Raw genomic sequence first — 14,181 nt, 5'->3', positions numbered from 1 at the left:
CAATCCAGAGGCTTCCAAAAGACCCAACTTAAGATCTTTGTCCTCATGGAAAGGGGCAGATGGTTTTCGTGGAGGTGGGTTAGGAAGACTTTCCCACAACATCCGGGCCGGTTGCTGTGTGTTTTCTGCCACCCACCAGAGTCACGTTGTACCCCCTGACAAATACAGCAAGGTTCTTAGACAGCTGCTTTTGGTCACAGGGCCCCATGTGGAGTGGGCTGAGCATGGGGCCCTGGTATTGCTGGAGGGAACAGCAGGGTGACCACCGACTGCCATCGTCATGAGTGTCAAGAAAGCTCCCGCTGTTCCTCTACATCACTTTGAGCACAAATGTTGTTGTTCAGTCGTGTCTGACTCTGTGACCTCATGGACTGCAGCCCACCAGGCTTCCCTGTCCTTCACCATCTCCTGGAGCTTGTTCAAACTCATGTCCATCGAGTCAGTGATGCCATCCAACCATCTCATCCTCTGTGACCCCCTTCTCCTGCCCTCACTCTTTCCCAGCATCAGGGTCTTTTTCAATGAGTTGGCTCATCACATCAGGTGGCCAAAGTATTGGAGCTTCAGCTTCAGCATCAGTCCTTCCAGTGAGTATTCAGGGTTGAAACTCTTCCGCTGCTCGGCAAATGTCTGGGGTTTGGCCAAGTACACAGTGGTTTTCCTTGGGCACTTGGGATTGTCCCCAGTCCATTTCACACCGCCTGTTTATTCGGAGTGGAATCAGGTCCATGTGTTTCAAGTCCCTTTGTTTGATTCTCTGCTGCATGATTTTTTTTTTATGTTTGTTTTTGTTGTGGTAAAGCTCAATATAAAACATATTATTTTAACCATATTTAACTGTACAGTTCATATTTAACTAAGTACATTCACATTATTGCACAACTCTCCTCATTATTCTCTCAAATTTTCCACTTTCTAAACCGAAACTCTGTCTCCAGTAAACACTGAGTCTTCATTCCCTCTCCCCACCCCTGGGGCCTCTGTCTGCTGCGTGATTTTTCCTAAGATTGTTTGAGGCCCTAAAGTTTTGGATGTTTTGCTTTAGAAGGACGCATCTCACCATAAGACAATAGGAACCCCAAACCTAAAGGAAGTGTGTGTGTGTGTGTGTGTGTGTGTGTTGCTCTCAGAGACGTGTGGATGCAGGGCTGTGGGGCCAGCCCTGCCGTCCTTCTGGTAAAGCTGTGTGCCCTGGAGTGCCAGGGCACAGGCTGTCCTCTTGAGGTTTACAAAGTGGAGACCAGGTGGGTGCTTTTCCTGTTAGGAGTCAGCCATGGCTGCCTTGGCGGCGGGCAGCCTTTGAGGGCAGGCAGCCCTCTGCCTTTCCCTGACCTCCTCAGTTCCTGTCTCCCTGGGAGAATCTACTTACTTTCACAGCAAAGGAAGGTCAGAGCCTTGGGCTTAGGGAGGTGCCTCTACTTATTATTTCCTTTCTAACACAAAATGGGGAAGGCTTTTCTCTCAAGAGCCCACCCCAGCACTTTCTCTGGGAGTGGCAAGAAAGTGAGGTGCTAAGTCATGAAAATCAGGAAGGCACCAGGGACCTACGGTATTTCCGGAGAACCAGACCCGAAGCCCAGGCTGACAAGGGTGATTTGGAGGGCAGGGACCTGTCTGCTTTCTTTGGGAAAAATCCCTACACAGTCAGTGGCATCTGACACACCAGACTGTGGGCTGTGCCACCCCTCTGCATAGATAACGCAGGCTCCCTTCACATGGCACATGATTCTGGGGGTGAGAGGAATGCTCTGCGCCACATGGATGCACACACACACACTACACAAACACACAAAGTATATGATGACTGCAAGTCCACGGTTAGAATGGTATTCTTTCAGCCTGTGTCCTCAATTCTTGTTAAACTGTTAAGGACATTGGAGTTTCAGGTTCTGGGCATTTTGGAAGGGCAGACTTTGATGGGGAAGAAAAGAAGGCCAAGAAAGCCTAAGGACTTTGAAGGCGGGGTCCCAGAGTGGACTTTTTAAAAGCCCCACCAAGAAGTAGAGTTGAGGAAAGATTGTGTAAAAGAGAAAAAATAAACTGTGCTTTATAGATATGTGAGGGGTCTGCTAGCTCTGAGTTAGGGGTTCCCTTGAAGTTGGAAGCAATATCTTGTTTTTTTAAACAATACATTAATCCAGAAAAGAGCGGATATATGTATACATATAGCTGATGCCCTTTGTACAATAGAAACTAACACAACTCTGTAAAGCAACTATAGTCCAATAAAAAGAGCCCAGTACATTATAAGGGTTTCCACAGGGCTTCCTGGGTAGCTTAGCTGGTAAAAAATCTGCCTGCAATGCAGGTTCAATCTCTGGGTCAGGATGATTCCCTGGAGAAGGGACTAGGCTACCCACTCCAGTATTCTTGGGCTTCCCTGGTGGCTCAGATGGTAAAGAATCCACCTGCAATGCAGGAGATCAGGGTTCAGTCCCTGGGTCGGAAAGATCCCCTGGAGGAGAGTGTGGCAACCCACTCCAATATTCTTGCCTGGAGAATCCCATGGGCAAAAGAGCCTGGTGGGCTATAGTCCATGGGGTCGCAAAGAGTCAGACACGACTAAGCAACTAAGCACAGCACAGGAGTTATCTTATAACTTACGATGGAGATACCTATCCTGCAGAACCCTAGGGGGCCATCCATGAGCTAGGGATGTGGGTACAGTTTTGTGAATTGATCTTATTGAGAAAGTACATAGCCATCACCAGGATCATGAAGTCTTGGGAAAATGGACAGGAAGACCTGGCAACGAAGCCTGAGCCTCCACAGCATCACAAGTTCAGGGTCGGTGGGGCTTCTCCCAGCTCTCTGGGCACAACCGGGGCAGGTCCGAGAGCTCTGGGACCTTGGCTTTGAAGGGCCCTTCTGCCATCACATGAAGTCTTTATGACTCCTTTGGCCCTAAAAAAACCTAATGTTTCTCTGACCATAAAAATACAAACTTAGAAAATGGTAGTGAAGAAAATAAAGATCAGTCTTGATGTATTAATTAATTAACCACCGTAAACATTTTGATGTATTCTCTTTTTTTTTTTGTCCTTTTAAGAGAGAGTTGAGATCATAGTATGTCTATGAATAGAGCCCTTTCACTTAACATGACCTCATAATCATCTTGCTTGTCATTAAAAAGTCTTTATGAGCATCGCTTTCAATGGTTGCACAATCTTCCATTATGCGGCTGTATTACAGCCTACTTACACATTCTTCTATCATTGGGCACTTGCATTGTTGTTAGCTTTTCACTTTAATAAATAATGCAGCGAGAGTCATCTTTGGGCAAGAAGCTGTTATCGCATTTTAGAAGATTTCTTTATGACAGATTCCTAGAAGTCTCTTCTGATTTTTGAAGATACAGTATTGTGTGCCAAGACGTTGCCAAGACCTATCTGTAAAGTGCGGACGTTGAAAAGGACGGTAGGCAGAGACATGGGGCCAGGCAGCAATGCTCACTGGTTTCCGGCACACATGTGCATGCCGCTCAAGTGCTGTGGGCATCGTGGAGACCTAAGAAATTAGAATGCCCAACCTTGTTCCTTGAGGAAGCTGCTGTCTCTTGTGGGACCACAATATACTTAAACAGGCAAAGGAAGAGATGCCTGTGTCTCAGAATCTTGGGAGACCCATGCATGCATTTTTCTGGAAAGGGAGTCAATAGCCTTCATCAGTATCTTTTCATCTACAGAGCCTCAAAGAATTACACATGAGTTGATTGCTTCGGGTATGTGGAGGGGAGTGGATTATTTTTCTCAATTTATGTTTTCTTTTACTATTTTATCTTATCATTCTTATAGTAGAAAAATCAGGTAAACTTCTTTTTTCATGTGTCATTAATATGACTGGTAGCTGAGAAGATGGCCATCGGGGATCCTGGTTTTGCAGACCATGAGGTAGGGTATAGGAGCGGCCACAGCCTGTACCCAACAGGTGTGAGGCAGATTTGGGCAACGTTTTGTCACCTGTACCTGTGTGGCCTACTAATCTGTTTACATAGAAATCGGCTCCTGCCAGCAGGAGTCCAGTGCCGATAGGATCATATTATCAGAACACGATGTCACACAAGTGCACAGGACTTTTGGTAACACAACCCAGTGTTTCCTTATCCCTCTGCTGGAGCCTCAGTCTTCACCTGGTTGCTCAGAGTTCAAGAAGCTTCTTACTGCTCATTCACAGTCATCAGGAAAGCCAGTCCAACTCGGCTAATGTAGAGGAGGCCAGGAGGTGGGGTTGGTGTATGGGCTCCATGCCTTTCACTCGGGGCCAGAATTTGATGTACACTTGGAGACTGACAGCCACCGATTGTATTTATTTTCTCCAACCTGTGCCGGGCACTTCCATTGCTCCGCTTGCTCTTCCAGTGGGAAAATGAGAGCCCCACGTGCCTATAGCCTTGCCCAGGCATTTCCACTGGACAGACACAGTCGTAGGTCTTCCACAGGACCCTCTTACCTCAGCTGGGGGGCAGTGTTCATGGATTTTGTCAAGTCAGGTTCCCATGGTCAAGACAACCGGATCTCATCGCGCCATCTCCCTTGTGGCCTGTCCCTTGTCTGTGGCTGGAGTGCTCCATAGTGGGGGTCTCTGTGCAGAACATGACTGCACAGCAGAGACCTCATAGGAGGCAAGGTGCCTTGTCTCAGAAGCTTCCCAATCTGGCTTGCTAACAAATCTGTATAATTTTTTAAATTATTACTTTGTTTTTTTGAGTCCCAGATGACTGTTTCTCCAGGTTCAGCTGAGTTTTTCTTCCCTGACCCTTGACTTTATCTTGGAGTAAATCCTCTTCTCCCTTCACTCTCCTAGCCTTTGATCCTTTGTCTTCTCTTGACCCAGAACAGCTTATGGATCTTACATACTCAGTATAGTCATGGTGCATGCACGCTAAGTCACTATAAGCATAATTCTTACTTGGTCTCAACTCCATTGTCAGAGGCGCCAACACCCCCAGTCTCCAGGGCTGAGTCACCGCCCATGTCTCAGATATAAGGAATATCCGCTCTTCCCATAAGGAACTGGAAAACATTAAACAAGCACATCTGTGACTGCTGCCAGCCCTAACCCATAATGCAAAATAAACAAGAAAACACACAAAACATAATCCTTTGTTGGTGGTTGTAGGGGAGACAGGTAAAAACTTAGACTTTTGAAGTATGCGATTAAGAAATTCTTCCTCATACTTTATCAGATTTACATTGGCCATGATTTCATCTTTATTCCAGTTCTGTCCAGATAAAAATACTATTCTCTTCACTACACATATTTTTAATAAAAATTATATTTTACAAATAAAAATATGTAAAACATTTCACATGTAAGATAACTTTTGACAAAATATATTTGATATGTAAAACCCATATTGTGTACTTTAATAGAACATTTTATATTTAAATATTTTAATTTTACAAATAAAACTATATATGAAATGTTACAGATTAATATAAATAAAATATTAAGTGAAACACCTGATATTGGCAAACATTTAAAAATATTTGTAAAATATAGGCTAGTTAAATGTATGAAAATAAATCTTAATATTTAAATCACTGTGATAGTTTAATACTAAAGTAATTTGACTTGAACATTTAAAGTAATGCTGAAATATATAGAATGTTATTTTTGTATAAATAAAAGGTGTAATAAGATGTTTTAAAATTGTAATAAGAGTAGTTAGTCATACAGAGAGGTCAACCCCTAGGGGGTTGGGATGGAGTGGGAGGTGGGAGGGAGGTTCAAGAGGGAGGGGACATATGTATACCTATGGCTGATTCATGTTGATATATGGCAGAAACCAACACAACTGCTGTAAAGCAATTCTCCGCCAATTAAAAATAATAAAAATTTTAAAAGATAAAATTTTTTAAAAGGATAATAGTAGTTGAGCTGGTAAAGAATCTGCCTGCAATGCAGGAGACCCCAGTTGGATTCCTGGGTGGGGAAGATCCCCAGTGATAGGCTACCCACTCCAGTATTCTTGGGCTTCCCTGGTGGCCCAGATGGTAAAGAATCCGCCTGCAATGCGGGAGACCTGGGCCCGATCCCTGGGTCAGGAAGATTCCCCTGGAGGAGAGGATGGCAACCCACTCCAGTATATTTGCCTGGAGAATTCCATGGATAGGGGAGCCTGGCGGGCTACAGTCCATAGGGTCGCAAAGAGCCAGACACGACTGGGCAACTAAGTGTGCACACACAATAGCAACTACCAAAAAAAAAAAAAAATAGTCCCATTGGCTTCCTGGTTCATGAACGGGGACTGGAGGTGGGGGGCGGGGTGGGGGGGGGGCGGCCACAGCGCCCCTGTCTGCCGCTCGGCGCCAGCGTCCTGATGTGCTGTTTGTCCTCCGCTTGCAGGCATCGGCAAGAACGTCATCTGCGACCGCGCGGCCACTCCGCTGGACGCCTTCCGCATGATGTCGGCCGCCCACTACTACCCGAAGCTCATGAGCGTCATGGGCAACGTGCTGCGCTTCCTGCCGGCCTTCGTGCGCATGAAGCAGCTCATCGAGGAGGGCTACGTGGGCGAGCTGCTGGTGTGCGAGGTGCAGGTGCACAGCGGCAGCCTGCTGGGCAAGAAGTACAACTGGAGCTGCGACGACCTGATGGGCGGCGGCGGGCTGCACTCGGTGGGCACCTACATCATCGACCTGCTGACCTTCCTCACCGGCCAGAAGGCCGTCAAGGTCCACGGGCTGCTCAAGACCTTTGTGAAGCAGACCGACCACATTAAGGGCATCCGCCAGATCACCAGCGACGACTTCTGCACCTTCCAGATGGTGCTGGAGGGTGGGGTGTGCTGTACCGTCACCCTCAACTTCAACGTGCCAGGCGAGTTCAAGCAGGACGTGACCGTGGTGGGCTCGGCCGGGCGCCTCCTGGCCGTGGGCACGGACCTGTACGGCCAGCGCAACAGCGCCCCGGAGCAGGAGCTGCTGGTGCAGGACGCCACGCCGGTCAGCAACTCCTTGCTGCCGGAGAAGGCCTTCAGCGACATCCCCTCGCCCTACCTGCGCGGCACCATCAAGATGATGCAGGCCGTGCGCCAAGCCTTCCAGGACCAGGACGATCGGCGCACGTGGGACGGCCGGCCGCTCACGATGGCTGCCACCTTCGACGACTGCCTGTATGCCCTGTGCGTGGTGGACACCATCAAACGGTCCAGCCAGACGGGCGAGTGGCAGAACATCGCGGTGATGACCGAGGAGCCCGAGCTGAGCCCCGCCTACCTGATCAGCGAGGCCATGCGGCGCAGCAGGATGTCCCTGTACTGCTAGCCCGGACTGGGGGAACCGGACTGGGGACCCGGCGTGACCCAGGCCTCCAGCCAGAGGATGGGGGTGGGGAACAGGCTGGGGGGTGGGGGTGGGGGGAAGGGAGAGGTAGCCTCGAGGAGTCTGGGGGCCGGGAAGTGGAAAGGGGCAGTGTGTGGGAATGGGGTCCGGGAGGCCGAGCCCCTTCCCGGATGAGGGGCCCCAGTCGAGACTGAGTTGGGAGGCTGCCTCTCCCTGCCCTTCAACTGTGAGCAGCCGGGAGGGATGGCTGGCCTCTGCACCACATCCATCGGGCCACCAGCCCCTGGCCCCCCCCCCCAACCCCGTCTTGGCCTTCTTTGCAAGCCAAATGCCCCTGTGCAATCAGGGCCCCTGAATCCAACAGGCGAGCGCAGCGGCAGGAGAAGGTGCATTGTTAGGTGGCCACGCCAGCCCCTTGGTCTGGGGAGAGGTGGGGATCGGTGGCTAAAGAGAAAGTTCTGATTCCAGGAAGCCACTTACAGGGTCTGCGGGGGATAAAGTACTTGGTAGCAAAGTATACAGCTTTCTTGAAGGTTGGGCCCCTGAAGCTGGAGGGAGGAGGTGTCTTCCTAATTGACTTATTGCCCTTTTCTTGGCCTGAGGCCAGGTCAAGGAGTGCCAGGAAGGGCCAGCCGAGAATCGCTTCCCTGGAGCCAAAAGGTGAGGGCAAGGGCACCGAAATAGACAAGGCGGAGAAGAAAATTTCCCTTTGGATGTGTCAGGATTAAAAGCCCACAAGGAGCCACCTTGTAACTATTTCCAGTGCAGTATTGACCGAGGAGACAGCAGGACGGAGGTGTAGGTCTGACCACAGGCTCCTGGGCTGTTGTCCAGGCCCCGGGGCAGCCGTGAACCCCAGGCTCGCAGGGGCAAGTCTCCAGCAGAAGGGAAAGTGAAACAGCCTTGCACCTGTCTCTCCTAGCAAGCTGGGGAAGGGCTCCTAGGAGAGTCCCCCGCTTTGTGGATTTTAAAAGGGAAGCCTTCAGGTTCACACAGATATAATCGTCTTCCCTTTGGGGGAGAAAAATGTCAGGGCTCTTTTCCTTAGTTTGGACCTTTGTTCTTATGCATCAAATAAGTGAAAACTTTTGACTAGGTATTAAAACAAAAGGACAATAAGGAACATTATCGTCAGTATTTCTAAATGGGGTTTAGAAGCCTTTGAGGTGTATACTTTGCTTAGGCTTGAGAAAGCTAATGTAGGAGAAAACATCTCCCTCCCCTGGTCTCCTATCCCTCTTATCTTAACGCCCTCTGCTTACTGAGCTTTTACAGGAGATGGCAAACTGCAGGCTTGGAGCAGGCGGTGCCAGAGGGAACAACCAGAGACAGACAGACAGACAGACACGTTTATAAATGCTCTCTACCGCCACTGTCACTAAAATCCCTCTTGGGAATTCAAACCTGGTCTTGAAAGAAAACTTAAGTCAAATACATTTTGAAAATGAGGACTTATCCTATTGTTTCCTTTTCTTAATTCTTCACCACACATAGGATGTTTGTTGAGGTTAACCGTTGAGAGGGTTACTTGTAAGTCTACGGAGTCTGTTCACAGTCACAGAAACCCTCTGTTGTCTTTGGCACACAAGTAACATTTGGAGTCTTTTCAGATGCGCTGCAGTGGAACTGAAAGGGAATTTAAGGGGCTGAGAGTGCACCCCAGGCTCTGAGCAGGCAAAGTCTCAAAATGAACTAACTGTCTGATCAGTTGCCCCTCCATCCTCATATCCTATGCATCCCAGGCTGACCCTGGGTGCAGTGGCACCAGGTCCAAACATTCCCTGGGAATGTTGGTATTCTCTAGCACAGAGGAGTAGGAATCATCTTCCTAGAAAGAATTTCCCTGCTTCCCGGGCCTTCCTGCCATGTGGGAAGGTTAGTCGGCTACAACTCTCCATCACATGATTTGTTCCTTCTCCATTGACAGAATCAGCATGCCAGCTTTTGTAGCTAACAGCTCAAAACTAGAAGTTCGGTAGCATGGAAGTCTTTCAGTGAGAGTTTGAGTGGAAAGCCATGCCATGGACTTTTGGGGTTCAGATTCTCCTAAATTCCTCTCTGGATAAATAGCTTTTGTAGAAGCTGAGTAGAAAGAATTTTTTTTTTTCTAGCTGGCCCAAAGGGTTTGGATCGAGGATGAAAAGCAAGGAAACCAGTGACCCTATGGGTCTCGTTTTTCTAAGTCATTTATAATCTAAGTAGGGCTGTTCCTGGGGGTTCAGTTTTATTTCTGTACTTTAAATACTTGGAAGTTCTTTTCCCCCCAAAGATCTCTGAGCTCTGTGATGAATATTTAGTGTCTAAAACAAAAATTCTCATTTGAGGCTGGGGTATATGGAAGAATATATATTCTTAAAAAGCATCATGAAAAATAGTACGTGTACCCAAATTTTTATCTACTGAAATGCATGTAATAGGTAGATGCAGGAACAGGTGGAAGAAAAGGCCTAGATGGTTCATTTTGTTAATAGAAAAGCTACAGTAAAGGGCTTCGTTAGTGCTCCTTTGACCCCAGTCCTGTCACTTGCAAAGACTTTATTAGGAGCCACAATATAAAGTTGAAATCTCCAGCTCTCAACAACATTCTCTAGGACTTTGTCCCAGCCCAGCACCCCCAGTAGTACCCTCAGGGGACTGGGTACCCTTGGCTGGATTGGAGCTTAGATGAAGCTTCTGGAGTCATCCAGCCCCTCTCTCTGCCTTGTTGAATGTGTTTCAAGGGTCCAGCATCATGGAGGCTCCGTTTCAGGGTCATCATAGTCCCCACTCGCCTGGTTTGTCCCCATCATTGTTTTGGGGGGCCTCTGATAACTGGATGTTTGGCTTGTGCCACTGCTGGCCTCAGAAGATGTTCCAGATTCTGAGAGGGTGTAAGGGGTGCTCACCTGGTGCCCACGACTGTTTGCGATTGCTTTGTGCTTATTTGGAAGGTTTGGGTTCTCTGAGTTTTCTCCTGGAAAGTTGGTGACCCCTGTCAACTCCCCCTATGACTCCTCTTCACCCCCCTGGGAGCTGTGTGGCAGGGGAACACAGGGCCTCCTCAGCCCATCTTGGGCCTCTCAGGGCAGTCTTGGCCAACTCCAGCTGAAGCATAAGTTCTCCAGGCCCTTTTTCCCTCTGCAGAGAGCCATCTCAGTCCACCCTGTGTGCCCACATTTCCTGATCATCTGCTGTGTTTAGGGTATTTTAAGTGTGGTGGTTTAGTCACTCAGTCGTATCTAACTTTTGCAACCCCACACACTGTAGCCTACCAGGTTCCTCTGTCCATGGGATTTTCCAAGCAAGAATACTGGAGTGGGTTGCCATTCCTTTCTCCAGGGGATCTTCCCGGCCCAGGGATTGAACCGGGGTCGCCTGCATTGCAGGTGGATTCTTTGCCAACTGAGCCAAGTACATCCTCTTACTTAATCCATAAAACCACCCTATAGTTTTGGGGATTGTTAGTCCCATTTTACACATGAGAAAATTGAGGCTGAGAGGATGAATCACCTGCCCAGGGTCACAAAACTGTGAAGTACAAGGGGGGGTCGCCTGAATCCAAAAACCTTCCTTCTCCTCCAAACGTCATGGCCTCCCACGAAGGAAGGTGTGCACCTCTGCAGTTCTTTGCCGGGCAAGAAAGCACTCTTTGTTGAACGCTGCTGGGGTCTGTGGGCCACAGTGATTCGACACTCTGCCCTGCGTGGGGCTCCCCTCTGCGGCTGTCAACACCTCCCCGTGGAGCCGGGTGTCACATTTGCTGTTCTGCCAGAAGTTTCCTTGTAGAGCTGCAAATAGAAGAGTTGATTTTTCTTCCTCTTCCAAACTGGAAATATCACTCAGCTTCTTTTAAAATTAACTTCCTAAGTTGATTCTGATGGCAGGCGATGCAGCCAACCTCAGAGCTGGAGATTTTTGAGAAGTTGTTAGCTGATTGTTACAACGGTGTGCTCTCGCTGGTCCTGATAACATAGGAAAATGTCTCTTCTCGGGGAGCGGGGCGTTGACAGTGCATCTGACTTGGATGTTAGCTGTGCGTGGCATTTGTACCTTTAGACTCTCTTAATTCTTGATCTTGTCTCATAGCCGCAGCTGTTGAATTGGACCTGTGGTCAAAGATGAGGTTTCTAATTGCATCGCTTTTATCCTGGTGGGTATGGCGGAATGGGGGAAATTCAGCATGGGTAAGGGTACCCTGGGGAGAAAGTAACTCCAGCTGCAGCTGAAGGGACTTCAGAGCCAATATATTCAGTAGTTCCTTTTGCATCCCCAAGAGGTTGTTGTCATTCAGTTGCTAAGTCATGTCCAACTCTTTGCAACCCCATGGACTGCAGCACACCAGGCATCCCTGTCCTTAGCTATCTCCCTAAGTTTGCTCAAACTCATGTCCATTGAGTTGATGATGCCATCCAATCATTTTGTCCTCAGGTCACCCACTTCTCCTTCTGCCCTCAGTCTTTCCCAGGATCAGGGTCTTATCCAATGAGTCAGCTCTTCACATCAGGTGGCTATAGTGTTGGAGCTTCAGCACCAGTCCTTCCAATGAATATTCAGGGTAGATTTCCTTTAGGATCAACTGGTTGATCTCCTTGCTGTCCAAGGGACTCCCAAGAGTCTTCTCTAGCACCCCCAGAGGCTAAGTAATGTAAAAAAAAAAAAAGGAACTGAATATGCCACTTCTCAGCCAGGACTGGGACCCCAGTTTTCTGACTCAGAGTCCCATCCTGCCTCCCGCAGCATTTCAGAGCTCTCAGGTGGGGAGAGGGAGGCCCACAACGGTGACGTGACTTGCCCGAGGTCCCAGGGCTCGTTGGTAGAAGAGTTGCAGTGAGAACTGGGGCCTTCAGCTGCCTGTATTCCCTGGGCTCTTAACCTGAATTCACTTAAAAAAATTATGTCTCAAATGTAGTCCGAAGACTAGCTGTTTAGAATTTCCCATTGTGACTGTAATGTGAACAATGGTCTAGAGTTTGTATTGTGTCTGGCGAGGATGGGGAATGTACATTCAGATGGTCACCTCTGAGATTGCCTGAGGCCCTCTCTCCTAGGCCCCGCCCCATGGGTCCAGATCTAGGCCTTGACCAGCTTAGGACTCCTCTTCCACCACCGTCTCTCCGTTTTCAGGCTTCCAAAGCCTGCACGTCACGGGCCAGAGACCACGACCCTGGAGAGTTTCTTTTTTTGAAATCAACTCTCAGAGCCCCGCACTTCAGTTCCCTTCTGGGGACAGCGAGACAGGTAATGTGACAGTGCTTCTCTGCAGCCCCCAGGCGCCTGCCCAGCCTGCCGCAGCCCCGGCAGAGAAGTGTGCAGGGCCGCGCCCCAGGTTTGAGGGGACAACCCTGAACTGGCCTTTGGGACTTCTCCCAAGAGGCGTGCAAACCTTCAGTGCTGCTCTCAGAGGCGACGGGCTCCGTGGTGTCGTCAGTTTGGAGGTGAAGTCAGTAAGCACCGCGGACCTGAGTGACCACACCAGTTTTAGCAGCAGAAGGCGGTGGCCTTCTGACTGTCTCTCTGCTACATCGCTGTTCCTATTTGCTGGAGCCCTTGAGAGGGCCACCCGAGCGTCTGGCTCTCAGTCAGGCTGCTACAGCCCTGCACTACTGAATACTCTTGAATCCGTTGCCCTCGTCTGTCCACGGCAATAGTGAGTAGAGGGATGACCAGACCATGTCACGTGTAGGGGCTCCGTGCTTGGCGTGGCAGCCAGGCTTGCCGGGGTGGTGTGAACAGGGTCCCCAGAGCAACCCTGGTGTCCGCGGTCTTTCCCCATCTGGGTCTCTGCTGTCCCCTGCAGCCATCACAAGGGCTATGTTGTTGTTGGCGGAGCCCTGAGGTTTCTCCCCATAAACCCGATGACTGCTTGGTAATTCTTGTCCGCGGCTGGGAAACAAAACCCAAGCTGGCGACCTAACCCGTTCCTTTGCTGCCCTTTTCTCTGTCCGGCGTCCAGCCGTGTTTAGTATTCTGGCTCTGTGCCTTGCCCAGGGGAGGCAGAAGTTTCTAGTGATTATGGCTTTCTGTTTGTTGCCTGGTGCTTTTACTGTGTTTTATTTTTTAACCAAAATTGCATCTGTTTGGTTGTCAGTGTTGAGTATGTATTTATTGTGTTTTACAAACATGAGTATATATATGTATGTATATGTATAAAAAACTTATCTATGAAAAGTCAAGGCATGTAAACTAGATATTTTAAAGAGCTATTTATCAAGGGGAAAAAAGATGTGTGTTATAAAGTAAACAGAGTCTATATTTTATATATAATGTAGATAGCAAAACATAGCTTATAAATTATAGAAGGTTTGGGTTTTCTTTTTTTATTATTAAAGCAAAAAAAAAAAAAAAAAAAGACAATGAATGCAACTGTTCTTAGTGTTTTACAAGCTGAACTGCTGTGGGTGGTGGCCTTCCCTCCCAGGCCCTCGGGTTGAACAGTCTGTGCTCTGAGCCTGATGCCTGTGTTATGTCTGCGATGCTCTGGGGGCCACGGCTTACCATCACCCCACCAGCTGGCATGTGCCACTTCAAATGTGGCTTCCTGCTGTCCTCCCCAATTGACGTTGGTGGGATAAAGGAATGGAAGTAGCAAATAAAGATTGAAGAGAAGATGTAACTCCAGCTGCTTTACTGTTTATTAGACCCGGGTCCTCTAGCTGATGAGCTAGGTTCCTGGTCGAATTGTGGGATGTGAAGCAAGAATGGGGGTGGGAATCACTGGGGTGTGGGGGTGTGTCTAGGTGGGGAGGCGGGGATCTGTTCTGGTGTCAGGACCCATGACGCTGAGCAGTGGAATCCACTCTGCTTTTTTGATGGTAGATGTATTGGAAGCTAGAACTGGAGCTAAATCCTGGTTCTAATTTTGAAAATGTGGACATGGAAGGGAAATAACCTGCCTAAAGCCACTCAGAGTGTGTGT

The 14,181-nt window shown here is 48.7% G+C and overlaps 1 protein-coding gene across 2 annotated transcripts in view; it reads left to right on the top strand.

Annotated features, from left to right (window-relative positions):
• Positions 1–7,323, top strand: part of GFOD1 (Gfo/Idh/MocA-like oxidoreductase domain containing 1) — a 95,338-nt gene extending 88,015 nt beyond the window's left edge. For both annotated transcript variants that reach the window (XM_055570632.1, XM_055570633.1), the window contains exon 2: positions 6,349–7,323. In XM_055570632.1, the coding sequence (XP_055426607.1) occupies positions 6,349–7,268 (920 nt within the window). In that variant the 3' untranslated portion in view covers positions 7,269–7,323. The remainder of the gene's footprint in view (positions 1–6,348) is intronic.
• The last annotated feature ends 6,858 nt before the right edge of the window (positions 7,324–14,181 follow it).

This window comes from Bubalus kerabau, chromosome 3 (assembly GCF_029407905.1).
Source record: "Bubalus kerabau isolate K-KA32 ecotype Philippines breed swamp buffalo chromosome 3, PCC_UOA_SB_1v2, whole genome shotgun sequence".
In the NCBI taxonomy this organism is placed as follows: domain Eukaryota; kingdom Metazoa; phylum Chordata; class Mammalia; order Artiodactyla; family Bovidae; genus Bubalus; species Bubalus kerabau.
Note: the sequence above shows the minus strand (reverse complement) of the source record. Positions and strands in the feature narration are given on the sequence as shown.